Source organism: Episyrphus balteatus, chromosome 1 (assembly GCF_945859705.1).
Source record: "Episyrphus balteatus chromosome 1, idEpiBalt1.1, whole genome shotgun sequence".
Lineage (NCBI taxonomy): Eukaryota > Metazoa > Arthropoda > Insecta > Diptera > Syrphidae > Episyrphus > Episyrphus balteatus.
This window is the reverse complement of record NC_079134.1, coordinates 147,857,423-147,874,697: the sequence shown is the minus strand read 5'-3', so window position 1 is coordinate 147,874,697 and position 17,275 is coordinate 147,857,423. Positions and strand designations below refer to the sequence as shown.

The 17,275-nt window shown below is 29.1% G+C and overlaps 1 protein-coding gene across 2 annotated transcripts in view; it reads left to right on the top strand.

Moving 5' to 3' along the window:
* The window catches only part of LOC129920063 (nuclear pore membrane glycoprotein 210), a 61,398-nt gene that overhangs the window by 19,676 nt on the left and 24,447 nt on the right, over window positions 1-17,275 (top strand). For both annotated transcript variants that reach the window (XM_056001235.1, XM_056001225.1), the window contains exons 16-20: window positions 4,962-5,077; window positions 5,171-5,269; window positions 5,430-5,669; window positions 5,739-5,885; window positions 14,161-14,313. In XM_056001235.1, coding sequence (XP_055857210.1) covers window positions 4,962-5,077; window positions 5,171-5,269; window positions 5,430-5,669; window positions 5,739-5,885; window positions 14,161-14,313 — 755 coding nt within the window. The remainder of the gene's footprint in view (window positions 1-4,961; window positions 5,078-5,170; window positions 5,270-5,429; window positions 5,670-5,738; window positions 5,886-14,160; window positions 14,314-17,275) is intronic.

Genomic DNA, 17,275 nt, shown 5'->3' with positions numbered 1-17,275 from the left:
AAAAAATCAGCTTTCGAATAAAAAAAAAATTTTTCGTTTGCAAATAATTCAGCAACCCTAACTCCTACAAACTTTTGGTTTTCAGTTACGAATAGAAACTAAAGAGTCCTTTCTTTAGATATCTCATTCGATCGATTTGGAGAAAATTTTTGAAAATTTATTTTTTTTTTCGAGAAGGAGTACCCCTTGGATAATTTTGAAAATCTTAAAAAAATAATTTTTAAATATTTTGTGCTGAATGCATAGGCCTGCTCACTGTGATCATACATTTTGTCTTAAAAAAATTTCTGCACTGAAAAAAAAAAATAAAATATGTTCATTAAATATTTTATTTTTTAATATTCCTCGATTTTTTTTTATAATTTTGACTATTTGGCCTTACATTAGTCTCAATATTATAGTTGAAATAGCAAATGTATGGTCAAATAGCCAACAAGTAACAAGTCTTGTTACAGGCCACTCTTCGAAAAGAGTGATTGACATAGCAATATAGTTTAGTCGAAATATTTTTAACGGTCACTGTGGTGTATGCGTAACTTTGTTTTTTTTTTTTGATTTGTTAAATTTAAGTGGTACCTAGAATTTTAGTTCTTTACAAATAATAATAAAAGGAATAAATAATTCACTAACATCTAAAGTTTCGAAATTTTGCATATGAGGTGCTTTAAGCTCGAATAACAAGGTCTTAAAAAATGATTTCGTAAAAACGATACTTTTGAAGACACCCTGTATTTCCCAAAGCCAAACGAAGACCATTGCCGCATGTCGTGGACCAAAAAAAAAAAAAAAATCTTCTGTTGCGACGTATTTTATGTAATTGCTTGAAGTTGAATTTAAGTGCCCATTGATGTGAACGGGTAGAAGTAGAAGTAGTAGGAGGTGGGTTATATGGTTGATGGCTGGAAGGGTGGGTGAATGGATGGGTTGTTTTGCTGTGTGTCAATTGATTTGGAATTTACTTCTTGTCTATTGGTGTGAAATGAAATTCGATAAAATTCTGCATTTAGTCATGAATGACAAAGTGTCAAGTTATGCTTTGACGGAACTTAAGGTTTTTGTCTTTTTTTTTTATTTTGTTAAATATTTTATAAGCCAATAACACGCACATCTTTTTTTGTTTGTTTGTTATTTGCTTTGTTCGAGAGAAAAAGAGTTTTTTTTTATGTTTCACATAACATTGGAAATATGCATAAGTACCTACTCTTTGAAAATTTATTTCGAATTGAAGTGTCTGCAGAGCGTTAAGTGCCACAAATATTTAATTTGAGTGATGGATCATATAGTATTTTAAAACGCCACGAGGATGTTTTTTTTTTTTTTTTGTTTTATCTTTGACTGAAATACTTGGAATTTGAATTTGATTTCTAAAGAGAATGATTTTGTTCGTGTAAAAATGGGTTGGAACATTAAACAAAGAAAAAAACTTTATATTTTCACTATATTTCAAATGAAAATTCCTCGGAAAAAGTTGTAGTGGTAGAAGATCTGAATTGAAAAATTCTCGCAGTTTGTTCTCTAATTGGTTGAGTCTTGTTTATTTTTCATTTAGAATAATGAAAAGTGGACGAAATTTCTAGGAAACTTTTCAAATGGAAGCACTTTTTCCAAAACCATATTCCCGGAAGTTTTTCTTCAGAATACGGATGTATCTATGCTTTAATGGTATTTGAACTTGAAATTATTTTTGTTGTGTGAGATTCGGTTCGAAACTTCTAACTGTTTGGAGTGCGTTAGGGAATGCGCTGCAAAATGATTGCACTTCAAAAGGCCATTTTCAATTTTTTGATTTTGTAACCTTTGATGGATTTATTTCTAAATTTGCAATTTTCTAATTAAAAGAAAGAATGCCTGGAGCAAAAAAGGACATTTGGGATTTTTTTTTCGATGCTCCTTTTGTAAATTTTTCTCTGGCGATAAACATTTTTGAATTGTTGTAAAATAAAATGGATTTCATTTCAAAAGTAAATCAGATGCGAATCAGAGGTCTGTTTTGTCCCAACAAGTCCTCGTTTTGAGTAAAGTGCAAAATACCATTAAAAATTGCAAATTTTGCACTTCACTCCAAACCTGGATATTTATTGGTCAAACGGACCTTGGATTCAGATTCAGCGCCTATAAATACATAAACCTAGGCAGGTTAAGCTCGTTGTACACTCCAGTCAAAAGTTTGGGACCACATTTTTAAATAAACCACCGTTTTCTTGATGTCTTACCTTCTCCTAAGTGTCACGCGATTTAAAGGAATATTTTTATACAAAAGCGTCTGAGTGCCGTAATATTAAACTGTCTACAAATTTTAAAAACCCTGAATTTTGAATTAAAAAAAAAATATTTCAAATTTTTACTTTTTTTTGAAAAAGGGGTTAATAAATTTTTTGGAAATTTTGGTTTTGTGTCTCGAAGAATTTTTTAAGAATTGCATAACATTTTTTTTTTAAATTTGAAACATTTTTATTTAAAAAAAAAATACTAAAACATCATACAATTTTCAAAAAAAATCCTGAAAATATTTTATTATACAAGAAATTAAATTTCATACTTAATTTAAAGGTTAAGACCATTTAAAAAAAGTTGTTTTGGTAATTTCAAAGCGTTTTTTAAAACTTTTTATTACATTTCTTACAAAATTAATGATAAAGTTCCAAATTTTAAGAGCGTCCCTTTATTTTTACAGCTTTGATATTATCATTGATATAACTAATGTGATTGCCAAATGATCGAAATTGTAAGAAATTCGAACTAAAATAGGGAAAAAACAAACTTTTTGCAATTTTTTCAATACAGAAAATTTTTAATTTGTAATAACATATTTTTAATGCAAAATATTTTTATTTCCAATAACGTTTTATTTTAAATGGACTTTTTTTATTAGCGAAAAAAATATTTTTTTTCAAACTTGTATTGCATTTAAACAGAAATATTTTTTTACAACACTTGCCTGGGTCAGATTACATAAACATATACTTTTAAACTTGGTCTATCGTCATCGTGCAATTTAATTGCGGTTTAAAAAAAGAGGATTCTGCTAGACTTTTAAAATTTTACGTGGACACCAATCATAAAAATTCATCGATTTAATTTTTTACCCATCTTATCGTGTGTCGGTTAAAAGGAAAAACTCTAAAAATTTCTATTGAAATCGTATGTAGTTAGTGGGTTTTTACTTTAGACCGACGATATCTTTCCCTGACTATGTTGTGCAAAGAAAATTTTCAATTAAATATTAATTCTTTTATAAAATGCATTTCTTTATTTTTCTCATTAAAATTTCTCTTGATTATTCACTTTTTTTTACAAACGAAAATTTCTTTTTCGATTTTAAAATTATCTTTTTCTGATAACTACCGATTTTCCTTTATTTTTTTTCCAGATTCCTATATTTTTAGTTTTTTTTTTAATTTCCAAAACGTGATTTTTGGTTATCTCTTTTAAAACAAATATATATTAATTTTCGACATCATAATTTTGTACCACTTCCAACCAACCGAAAAGGGTTCAGTTTTTGAAGAATAACGAAGAAAAAATAACAAAACATAATAAAAAATTATTTAAATTATTTTTATTTTAAGTGGATAGCGATTGAATATAATTCAATTTTAAATTCAAGTGACCTCAACTCCAAATTTATAAGGCGTCTTAGTAAGGGTACGACAGATCTAACTGATAAGCCCACTGTCGTACCTGGGCGAAACGCTTTATAAATTTGGAGTTGAGGTCACTTGAACTTTAAAATTGAGTTATATCAAATCTTTCGAATTTGACTTTATTCATTTGGCCTTATTTATAGTCACCAATTTTCCCACGGCCTTCTTGCATAATTTCCTTGATGCAGAGCTCCTCCTCATTATTTTAAGACTTCAAACCAACTTTGATTTGCACTCGAAGAAACTGTTCCATGTCTTCGATGAAAGTATTTATTAGTTATGTCGTTTTTCGCTTACTTTCGTTGATGCAAGAAGTGTGTATTTACAATTTTGTTTTACTTAATTTTATCTTTAGAATCACCATCTGCTGTGGTTTTAAAAATAATTACCAATTTGCCCTTGAATCAGTATCTCAAAAAAAAAATCTTCGTAAATCAATTAGTTAATTAATTCTCAGATTACTCTTACCACCTTAAATTTTCTATAGAAATTCAATGAAAAAACACATAAAAGTTATTGCCGGGATCCCACTTTTATCACTAAAAGCCACCTAATAACTCAAAAATATTCCTCTCAATCTAAAACCTAGTTCCGATACTGTTTTTATTTCTATTTTGTTTTGCCTTCCTCAATTTTCAATAAAAATCTATCCTTTTTTTCTCTTTCTCTCTCTCAATTTCTCAAAGTCAAATCCGTTTTTATTGACCAAATTATGTCATCAATATTTCATTTGTTGATGAATGTCACTAAATCCAATATATACCAAAACAAAATATAAAAAAAAAAAAAACTTTTGCAATACAAAGAACCAAAACCCCATCATCATTGAAACCCATAACCAAACCGAACCGCACCGTTAAAGGCACACTGCTGCTGCTCTTGTTGAATCAGCAACAGCAGCAAAAGGAAATGACTCAAAGGATAATAATACTAATCGATTTTTATGATGGCGTTGTTACACATAAACATAAACATTCACAAACGACGAACGAAACCAACAGACTCACAAACAAGCACACGCTTCACAACAACGATTCCAATATTTATGGATGCGGATTTAATGCAATGAATTATGTGTCCCTGATTTGCCATTCTATTTATTTTGCATAAATCTTGTTTTTTTTTTTCTAACCCCCACACCCCGACTTTATAGATAATAAAGTACATGGCTCGTTGTTCATGCAATCTGCACAAGAGTACAATTCCTCTCTCTTTAACCTAAACCTCTATTTCGAAATACCAAAACCTACTTTTTTGTATTTAAACTTAATTCCCCCCTCTTCTAACTCAAACAATTTTTTTATTTATTTTTTACAGGAGTCGGAAAAGTCTTGGGAAATCGATTCAAAATGGGCGAAAAGGTCGTTGTCACAAATGGCGATAAAACTGGTAGCTTCCTGAAGTTCGATGTTGAAGTTCGTGATGCCGATAAGGTAAGAGAATGTGTGCATTTGTTAACAAAATAAAAAAAAACCAAAAAAAAAAAGAAAATAGATAAATCACTTTCTTAACAACTTTACCCACAGATTGAGTTCTTCAAGTCTTTCGACATATTTAGTGGCACTTCGTATCGAGGACATCTAATCGTACGCAATCATCTTCAAGTGGATAAGTTCGCCAATTTGGTAAGTTTCAACTAGAAATTGATTTCAATCTCTCTCCCTCTCTTCTTTTTTTCTGGATTCCTTTTTTTTTTTGGTACAAAAACTCAACGACGAGAAAAGAGAGATGACATTGTAAACAACAGAAACTAACATAACTCTTCTTCTTCCTTCATTTCTATAGATTGCCAAAAATATATCTAAATGTTCAAACTTAATTGATAAAGTTCCCATAAAGTTCTTCACGTGTCATCTAACATCGAAGCAACAACAACAATTGGGCGCCTTGTTGTTGGACCATTACAAGGTAATGCCCTATTTTGATGCCGAATTGGGAACATATGCATGCCAAGTTGACTTGACGACAACTTTTAATGATGTTCTCAACATTGTTAAAACGAATGAAGTTAACTTTGAGCTTGAGGTGAGTAGATGGAGATATATGTTAGTCTATTGTTATTATACAACTGCAACCATATATTCTTTCTTTCAGGCTCGATTGCCAAACGGCCTGACAGATGCGATAACGTTAAAGTTTGTTCCTGGCATTCGAGTTACTCCAGGACAAATGTACGTTTCTGATATTGGCCAACAAGACATTATAATCACAGGACTGGATAAAGTTCTGCAAAAGATTGAGGTAAAAAGAATATAAAGTTGGGTGGTGATGGTGGTTGTAATAGTTTCTAGAGTAGAATTGAAAATAGTATAGGGAAACAGGAAGTGTAAGTGGGAATTTTTTCTAATTACAACAATTCGTCGTTGTCGTGTCTTCCATTCACTCTTTTGCTCTGCTCTGATAGATAGATAGACACTTCAGACAGATGGATTCCTTTTGCTATTTGTCGTTTGACTCAATGACGGACGACATGACGCATCGCATTCGTTGTTAGATGACATTCTATTCTATACGAATGAGTGTGGTGGTGTACACAACGACAACGAAAACGAGGACAACGAGTAAATGCCATGTAAGAAATTGATTTAACTATCAGTTTAAATTGAATGGAGACGTGGACGACGACAAATGTTGAAAACATGATTCTCTTTTATGTTTTTTTTTTTTCTTACGACATTCGAGAATAGATTTCCATTGAAAATATAGAAGGAGTAAGTAGATGTTGTTGTTGTACGAGTAGTGCGATTGAAGTATTCTCTCCTTAGTCTCTGTTTGAATTAAAATAGAAACGTTTATCATTTCGTTGAAAAGAAGAAGGATCTCTAAGAAAAACTATCACATAGAAAAGGACTTGAAAAAACTGTAAAGACGATAAAGAATTTTAATTTTACTTTTGAACCAAAAAGAGAAGGGTGTTTTTTTTTTGTGTTCCTGTTTAAAAAGTAATAGTTTAGGAATTGAAAACAAAGTCATTGAATGTAAATACTTATCATATTTTTTTTTTTCCTATCAATGTGATGGAAAATAGATTTTAACTGTCAATTTTCTGTTTTTTACAAAAAGAAATGAATAATTTATTGTTTTGTTCAAACTATTTGTTAGCCAGCAATGAATGCAGTTGGGTTTTAAAAAGTATTTTTTAATGACAGTTATTATTTGAATATTCATTTCGAATTTATGTGCATTTGATATCGTCCCCTCGTGCAAAATTTCGAATTTCGAGTTTATTGGTTGGTTGGATTACCCCTTAGGTGATTTATGATTTGCAAAAATTTAGAATACGCAAACAGCAAGGAAACCGCATTATTTTATTATGCCAATCACATGAATGTAGTTAATCTTACGACAGCTTGTTGAAGCCAAATTTTAAGAATTGACAGTGAAATTGAAGATTGCTAAACAGAATTATTAAGATTCTCTCAAAATTGACGCTTGATTTGAACTAAAAAGATTTTGATTGTATTACCCATACAATTTTTTTTATTAAACCATAAACAAGCTAGAATAAATTTATAGAAAAAACTTCCGGAAATGATGAACAAATTTTGGGAATGAGGGTGTCATTCGTTTGACTTTTTGCATTGCAACGCAATAATTTTTTTTTTGTTCATTTCAAAGAGCAGAGAACACACAACGTGATTTACATGCTTCTTTTTTTATACAGCAGGAACATATTTTGTTTAAATATAAAATTTATTTTTTTTTTTTTCGAAAACGTCTTTAAAGATTTTGATTCAATTTTTTTTGTGTAGTATTTACTCATAAGATCCAACTTTTGAAATTAAAAAAAAAATATTTTGTAACGTTATTAACGAAACCTGTCATAGAACGTTTTTTTTGATTTATGAATTTCTCGTAAACGACTTAGATCTTAGACGATCAAAATTTTTATACAGAAACGTTAAAATAAACGTTATATAAAATTTAGAATAAGTTGATGAATTTTATCGAAATTTCGGTTAGGTACTTCTTTTTTTGAAAAATGTTCGAAAATTTTTATATATAAAAAAATGTTTAAAAAAACGGCTCTGACGAATTTCGAATTTTTTTTGTTCTAAAATTTTTTTTTGCAAGAAATCATGTTGCATACTTGGTTTTGTGTAAAAGTTCATTTAAATCGGTGTTTAATTAATTATAAAAACAGATTTTATTTTTTTACAATACTTATGAAGTTTCTTAAAAATAACAAAATTTAAATTTTTTCTAATTTATTTTCGGTGAAAGTGAAAAGCTTTAACATAAGAGCTACTTTTACCATAAGAGCAAGTACATGCGACCCCAGTCGTGCATTTTATTTTAAAATTCTATGTACTTGTAACATAAAACAAAAGAACAATATTAACCACGTAATTAGTGATCAGTTGTAGTTATCAAATTGTTAACATGATAATATTCTGCATTAAAAACAAATTACACATACGCCACAGTGACCCGTTAAGTTAAACCGAATTAATTGAATTAAACAAAATTATCGTAGATTACCTTTATTGACGCTTTATTGACTCGCAAAGTCACTTTATACAAAGTAATATTAATTGCATACTCTGCAAGAAAATCAATAGTATTTTTAAAAATTATCATGCAAATAGAATCTTCAAGAGAATAAAGGGAAAAACCTTGAAATCATATCCTCTATCTTTGCCCATTATTCTTCAACAATACACAATGAAAATGTTCCACCAAATTAACAAAATTTTAACTAATCATTCAGAAACGAAACGTAAACCATATTCAAAGCCAGCCATATGGCCAATTGTATTCCAAAAACCACACTATGCGTCCATTATGTTCGATTTATCGTTCGACACTCAACTATATCTATCCATATACCCCCTAAAACCCATTGTCCCTTCACTTTCTCTCGTCGTTGTTGTATTTATAACCAGAGACCCATTGAAATTGGCAAAGGCCTTGAGCGAGAGTATAGAGTGTATCCTCATTCTACTCGTATATTCTTCAATCTTCACATATTTACTAGCAACCCCATAGCAGAGCTGAATATTGTGAAACTTCAAGACCATTATGCTTAAACACAATGGGAGCGTTTAAGTGATTATCCACTCTTAAAGGGAACTCTTTTGCTGGGTTCTATTGAATGAAGGAAACCCCCTATTGTGTGAGTGAAACTGCAATGCACACTCTATAGGAAGAACGATGTGTTATTGTTGTTGTTGTTGGTCGGGTTGGATCTGCTTGCGCTGCTGGATATGGCAATGGCAATGGTTTGATTTTGTTCGGTCTGGTCCTTTGGTCAGTTTCAATATAATATGTATCCCATTCTTCGTTTCTTTCAATGCATCCACAGTTAAAAAGTTACCTAATGGAATTTCCTCGAGTGGTTTCTCTCCTTGCACCCTCTTGTCATTTCTATGTCTCTCTCTCTCTTTATCTCTATATCGCTCTTAATAGCACTTAAGTGTGAATATTATCGATTTTGATGTGCATTCGATGGCTTCCTGGCTTGAAAATAAGGAGTCAAGTCGATGCGGTGGTGCAATGCAAAAGCAATACATGCCGCTGCCGGCCGCCTACTCAATCCCTTTAAATCTCACTCATTCTCTCAAGGACTTTCCACAATGTTGCCTTCTGGTCCCCAAGTCCTTCGTTTTCCCAAGTTATGGTGTACATGGAATTATTGTTTCCGATTATAACTGTTAACTTTATTTTTTATTTTCATTTTTAAATTGAACGTAGCATAGCTTTTTCCGGTCGAGTGTAAGTTGAGTGTTTTTTTTTTTTATTTTTTATATAAAAAAAAAATCTCTATAGACGTTTTAATGTTGCAAGGACATGTTCAAAGCTCCATATATATAGATATAGATTGTATAAAAGGGACACGAGACTACACACATTTCAGATGAAACGCATTGACATAGTTTTTTTTTTTTTAATTTATTTTTTTGTATTTAATTTTTTATAATGAAATTGGTTAATGGATGGATATGCGGAAACTAAAATGAATCAAATTTTATTGAACAAACAAAATGGCAAACATGCATGCATAAATTAATAATTAAATTTGTCGAGTTTGTTGTTATTTTTTATTATATTTTTTAATTTTAATGTGCAATCCAAACCCTCCCTCAACATATTTAGCAAAAAGTGCTACACTAGTTGTTTTCCCTTGTCGATGATGATAAAAATGTGACACATTTTTTAATTGAAATAACAACAAACAAAAAAAAAAAAACAAAAAAAAGAGGATCAGAAATGAAATAATGATAAAATGCTATTATACGTAATTTTTAAATAAGTTTCTGTGAAACGAAGTGAAAAGTATTGCATTATATTTAAAATTTAACAATTTCCTATTTAAAAATGTTTGTGTTTTTTTATGCATGAACAAATTTTACGAATAGTATACCAATATGTCTATTAAGTGAAACTGACTGTGCAAACAGGATTGATGATGATTATTATTATTATTATTTTTTTTTTTTTTTTGTTAAACATGGGAATTAAAGAAGAAGGGATTTTTTTTTCCAAGCACTTAGGTAAATTGAATTGCTTTAATCACGGAAGGAAGAGCCTTAATAATAAAATTAAAAAAAAAATTATATAATTTTAATTAAATTGATCAACAAAATCTATAATAATTTTTTTTTTGAAATTTAAATATTTAGATGCTCTGAATTCGATATTTAAGGTTTTGAAACTTTTTGTTACAATTTTGTGGAATATAATGGCACAAATGTTCAAAGTTATTTTTTGATACTGATTTTAATTACATGAAAATCAATACGAAAACTCTAAGAAATAAAGTTATTGATGATTTTACGCAAATGTGCTTCTTATTTCACTAAAATAAAATAGAACATAAACTAATGAAATTCGATATATGTATAAAGATCTAAGATGAAACAGAAAAAAAGAATTCATTAAGTTCTTAAAAAACTAAAGCTTGTCTGGAAAGGCATTGTTAGATACACCAGTTAAAATGAAGAAAGACTATTGGAATTGGAATTATGACCACAAGCGGTACTACTAAATCAAGAACTTATAAAAAAAGTAGCTGATTAATCAAACTGCTTATGGAAAACAAAAATTTAAAAAATGATTATTGATTTGAAAAAAGAAGAATGAACATCAATTTAATCTATTTCTCAGAAAAATATTTAAAAAGAATTAATCTTTGAAAGGGGCCATTGAGATTCATTACTATAACGCCGTTTCTAATAGTGTAATAACATCTTACATAATTTTTGTTAATTTTTTAAACTGAGTGAACATTGTTTTGAGTAAAAGGATGTTTTTTTTTTTAAATCAGAATTAGTATTAAAAAAAACTATGACAACAATGACACACCAATGAAAATTGGTACAAGTACTTTTTTAATACCAAAGAAGCTGAAAATCTTAGCAAAATTTTTAGGTGAAATGAAATTTTGTTGAAAAAAGTGGAAATGGGAAAAAGTGACAAATAGTATTTGCCAGGGAAATTGCGAATAAAATAAGCCTCTATTTTTTTTATGATGAAAAGATTTATAAAGAGAAAATGTGGGCACGCTTTTTGCAAGAACTTAGTAAGATCAATTAAATCTAGAATACCTACTAGATTTTAAATGATATAAGAATACATATAATAAATGAAAAAAAAAAACGTTTTTTTTTCGGGTACTCCGAATGAATATTGATGGTAAAGTAACGTTTGTGATAAGCATCAAGAATTTGAAGACTTGATAGGAATAAAATAACGTAATCCGTTCCAAAAAGTAACTGATTCATAGTTCGTTTTATAAAACATCTGATCAAAAAATAAAGTCATTCTTTGGGTTAAAGGGTGTCTATTTCCTTATTAGTACTCTAAGTCAAATAATGCATTCGATAAATAAATAATATAAATAAATAATATAAATAAATAATATAAATAAATAAATAAATAAAATGAGTTCCGCAAGTCCGTCAGTCAGTCTGTCTGCGTTAAAATCTTTGTATGTACCATTACAAATAAGACATACTAACTTCATTTTTTTTTTTTCAAAAAATTAGTTTTTTTTTTATATAAAAGCATCTTAGTTTAAAAGATGAAATGGAAATAAGTGTATTTTTTGAGGCTCAAATTCATTAAGATTCGGATTTTACTACTAAATTTTTTACTTACTACATTTTTTATAAAGTTTTTATTAATTGGCAAAAAACTGGCAAAAATCAGTTTCATAAATTGTATCCATTAAATTCTAGTAATAATGCTTTATTAGAATAGAAGCTTAAAATTTAACGGGGCCATTAGAGTGGTCCACACTTGTATGGGAAAAATAAAATTTTCAAATAAACGTTGGGCCATCCCCTGATTTGGTTCCACATACTATTGTTATCATACTGTTGAATTTTCAGCCTAGAATTTATAAGCTGTCAAAGTTCAAAAATTCCATTTTTTTCGTCATTTACCGAACTTCGACATCAAATTAAAGTATATATTTTCACAACAACATGCTGTTTAAAAAATATATTCTAAAATAATATTTATTTCCAAATCAAACGAGGTATTTTTTATGAAAAAAAATTACGATTTAAACTCAGATACAGAAATTCGAACTTTTAGGTATAGAACAAAAATGTTGTTTTGGCACGTAGTAGGATAACTTGGGCGCCAGGATTTGATAACGGGTTTTTGTAGAAGAGTTCAATACAAACAATTTTTTCTTTGAGAGGGGGGTCTATCTCCCCCCCGTTTAGGTGGGAGGGGCAGTTTTCTAAAAAAAAATTATCAAAATAAAATTTTTTTTTAAAAAACAACGGCAACACTTACAGTAATAAATGGTACCATTTCCGAAAGGCAAAATTATATATTTCATTCTAATTTTTAAATCAATGTATTATAGCCAATAGTTTTTAAAATAATCGATTTCAAAGTTAAAAATAGGTGAAATTTTTTTTTTTTTTAACTCATTTTATACTATTTTTGTTCAGACTATGAATTTTAATAAAAAAAATACTCACACAGAAAACTGCCTCAATTGATTCCTTATCGAACAGTGAAAACTATATGATTCTACGTCTTTAAGTTTTTGAGAAAATTGGTAAAAATTTGACTATTTTTTTCAATGGGTGAAGGTAAAAAAAACCTGTTTTGCCCCTAACTCCAGATTTTGGGGGTGTTAGGGACTTTTTAAATACCGTTTCGTAATCAGTGCGACTAGCTCTACAAAACGTGATAGGTCTCCGCCCGCGTATATTTTGAGTGTTACACCGTGTAATTGAACGATATCATATCTAAGTTCTGCGTTTAACGTTTTTCGAAATTCACGTTTGGCGAAATCACATGTTAAATTAAGTGTTCTGCATTTCAGTGACTTCAGTTCACTTGTTTCACTGAAATTCGTCAAACATGGAAATAAGGGGTTAAAGCTGAAACTATTGTATTATAATTAGTTTCTTAAAATTTGAAAGACATTTTTGAAATAATTTCAAAACAGTTACTGTGCTCTCCTCACTTTAGAAAAGCTGTGTCAACAATTCTCGGAAATGCCCTCCGTTATAAAAAAAATTATATCCCCCTTCAAAAATTAGGTCAAACTAGTTGAATGTTGAAAAAAGATTTTAACAGACAAACCACCAAACCGATCGCTTAAAAAAAAATTAATAACTCAAAACTCTTTCAATTCATGTTACCAACCTACCAATCCACAGAATATGCTAATAAATACAACTCCATATGGTGCTTTTGTGCATTGGCAGCAAAAAAAAAAAAAAAATATATAATGTCAATTTTTTGTAGTACTTAAAGTTGAATAAGTCAGCAAAGGGACATTCAATGCATATATATGCAAAACCAAACAGAATATACTCGTATGTCAATGCTGTCATATTGATAGGGATTTCTTCTTTTTTTTTTGTCATCATTCCATGAGTACGAAAAATCATCAGATAAAAGTCAAAAACTAACCAAAAAAACCGCAAAAACATTTAGTTTTGTGTGCTTTTAAGGGCTTAAAAAAGTCATTTATTTTAAATCGTTTCATCAAAAAAAAAAAAATAATTCAGTCAAATATAACGCCAAAAGCTTAACTTTTTGGTTGCTGTGGTTTTAATTTATGTTTCAAAATGTATAAGGACGGTACAAATGACGATATAAAATATCTTTTTTTTAATCAGACCTTTCAAAGCTTCTGTGGACAAAAATGTAGAATTAAAAATATTAAACAAAGTTTCTTGTTTGTCTTATAATAAGCTTTCCATCAACATAATAATTAAATCCGATAACAGGCAATTTTAAGTCCACTTCGTTATATAAAACTTGAATAAGTAAAGTTGTCAGCAAAGTGCATAATTATTATCTACTTGTATATCTTTCATATAGATACAAAAAAAAAACCTACTTTTTCTATATCATCTTTAAGTTTTTTTTTTTCTCCTCTATCCATTCATCCATTTATCTTTCTCGTTATGCATTCTCCTTTATTTCACTTTTCTATATTTTATGTGTGAAGAAGAAGAAATACTATCTTGTTGAGATACTAACAAAAAAATTCAATTTAAACTTCAACTTTTTTTTCCACTTTTTTTCTGTCTTTCAGGTAAAACCATCAGATACATCTATTTTAGAAGTGATTCCTCAAGCAAAAGTACACGGCTCATTGCAATACAAGGTGAAACAGTTGAACCAACTACCAACAGAGGAGCAATTGTTTATCTATGTGCACTCACCATTAACCCTGGAAGACATTGAGGTGAGTACAACTTATTTTTAAAATGTAGGTATATAATGGATATGAGAGAGAGTGTGTGTGTGTACTTTACTTACTCGCATATGTAGATTGTGTGTGAGTTTTTCTATAAATACTTTGATAGATATTTACTTATATTAAATGTTTGTAAATATACTATATCCGTTCTAGGAAGGAAGTGTCCTTTTCCTATTATACACCTCAAAACTTTACAGTAGGGTGTTGTTGAATGAAAAAATATTTATGCAAGAATTTTTAATTTTCTCAAAAAAGTATAAATTTAGGGTGGCTTTTGACAAGTACATGTACTTTGTTAAGTACCTAAGTAGTTTCTTTACATATGAAAATAATATTAACATAAAACTTATTAAAAGAAATATTATCAGTTACAGTTTTGACAGAGATTTGCTCTTAAAAGCTTAAAGTTTTGATTTGTGTCAGAGCACATCATACAAAAAAAAAAAAGTTGGACCCAAAATTTAACCCTGTGGAACTCTATGTTTTTCGAATAAGAGGGAGTGCCACCATTTTTTATTTGCTCACTTCGGAGTTTCTGGTAGTCTTCAATAAAGTATATCGACTCTAAGTGAATTCATTTGTAAATTGAATTTTTCATCATGATTCATTCCATAAAAAAGTCATCTGCCTTATTGATCTGTTAATATTCAAGTATTTCAGAAACGTGACGTACCAGTAAAATTTCGACTTCGGATTCAGCACACAAAAAACTTTTCGAAAACTATGGTTTTTCGATGCTCTATTTGCGTTGCAGACCATTGTTATTAACCTTCTGTAAGAACTCCCCTTTCTAGTGACTTAAAAGGTAAACGAAAGGGCTTTCACTTTCAACTCCATATTTATTATTTTTAAAACTTCTAATATAGTATAATTTAGTTCATTATAATCAGTTTATACCTTTATTAAAAAGATTCATCATATTTTAAAGTAACACTTCCCTGAAAAAAAAAAAAAAAACACAGTAAAGCTTTCAATGCTTGACGCATTTATGGAGGCATAATATTGAATCGGTACTTTTCTTTTTAAAAATTCAAAACCTTATCATTTTTATTCCAAGGTTTGATGACTTATTTATTAAAAACTGACAATGAAATGTGTCCACCTAGGTTTTCCTATGCAAAACACTGTGCAATATTTTGAGCAAATTTTTGAGAAAAGTAAAGTTTTCCAAAATTAGTATGTGGGAGGTGCAGTAGCGGTTTTTGGTCCTAAAATATTAATCTAAAAAAACTGCTTATGATTACTAATGGCAGACAGAAGGACTTGCGGGAGCCAGATTTTCCCTAATATTCGTAAAATTTGTTACGATTAGCTTATTTAAAGTGAATATTAAACAGCCAAATAGTTTAAATTGTTAGAAATTCGGCAAAGATTAAAGAAAATCATTTAATTTCTTTAAATGCAGATATTTTTTTATTTGCATTAACTTTTTAATTTAAAATATTTTTTTACTGCGTTAATATTTTATTTTCAAGGCAATTTTTTAATGCAAACAAATGTTCTAGACCTATTAGGGTGCTTCTTAAAAATCAATTTTCGAAATTTTAATGGGACACCCTTTCATTTTGTTCTTAAATTTGGTAAAGTTTAAACACGTTTTAGGGGTCGCTACCACAATTCAAAGTTTTGAAAAAAAACAGCAAATTTTGTTTTTTTTTTTTTTTTTAATTTGTAATCAGAATTAAATACGTATTAAATCTTTAGCTGTTTGGAAAGATATTTTGATAAAAATACAGCGGAATAAAAATGACGTTTATTTTTGAATATTTTTGAGTTTGGCATTTTTTTTTTGTTTTGTTATTCCGTAGAATAGCTATCTGAGTGATCTTTCCTGATTGAAAAATTCAATGTTTTTATCTGATTGCTTGTGAGCTTAATATCTTTATTCGTCAGACAGTTAACTAACTGTTTATTAGAAGATTGAAAAATCGGGTTTTAAGCATACTTTGTACTGTTCCCTACTATAAATCATTGAAAAAAATTTTTGTTCAAATTGATAATTTTTTTTTTTTTCACTTAAATCTTTAGTGAATGGTAGCGACCCACTGTGGGCTAGAACGCTATTTTAGCTGGAATTAATTATAGAAATTCTCGCAATCGTCTAAAATTGCAATTAAAGGCATTAAAATGGTGTCGAATGATATAATAATGATAATTTTATGGCACAACCGATTCTAATGGTAAGAACAACACCAAAAATAAACGAGTTATTATGTAAAATGAGGTTTTCAAATTTTCAACACATATAAAATTGGTCTAAAAAACAAAAAATGGGTTCTTTTAAGTTTGAACGCATCAAATTCGAAAATGGTATCATTGAAGCGAACAAAAGTTGTTTTTACTTATTATGGAATATAAAATGTCAATGCAAATAAAAAAATCGTTATTTGAAAACATTCAACTCGTTTTATTTTCATTGTAAGTGGTTTTTCTGAATATTTTGCTCCCTATACTTTCGGAGTTACAGCGAAAAAAGTTTGCTCTTGTAGGACATAGTTTTATATAAAACATAAAGCCATATAGGCTAGCTACTTTTTAAAATTATTTCTAGAGTGTGCCTACGCGTGCCTTTTTTTTTAAAGCTTAGGAACATTCGTTTTATATAAAATTGGTGCTAGTAACATACTTTACTTTAAAATTTATACACAAAAGTTCAATATAATAACAATTTATTAGCAAATACTAGATTAGGATACATCACTCATTGATAAACTAGCAACATTTTCACAATCAATCCGTTAAAACAAACACAGTAAACGAATATCTGGATAGAGGAAAAAGTGGCCTTTTTTGTTTTTATTTTCGAAAAATTGCTTTCGACTGTGTTTTTTAGGTACCCAATGAATGCTTTGACCTCAACTTTGAATGAGAAATTATAACTAGTCCATTTATCTATCGAATGAGACCAAAATTATCAATTTTGGAAGAAGTTGCCATTTTTAATTAA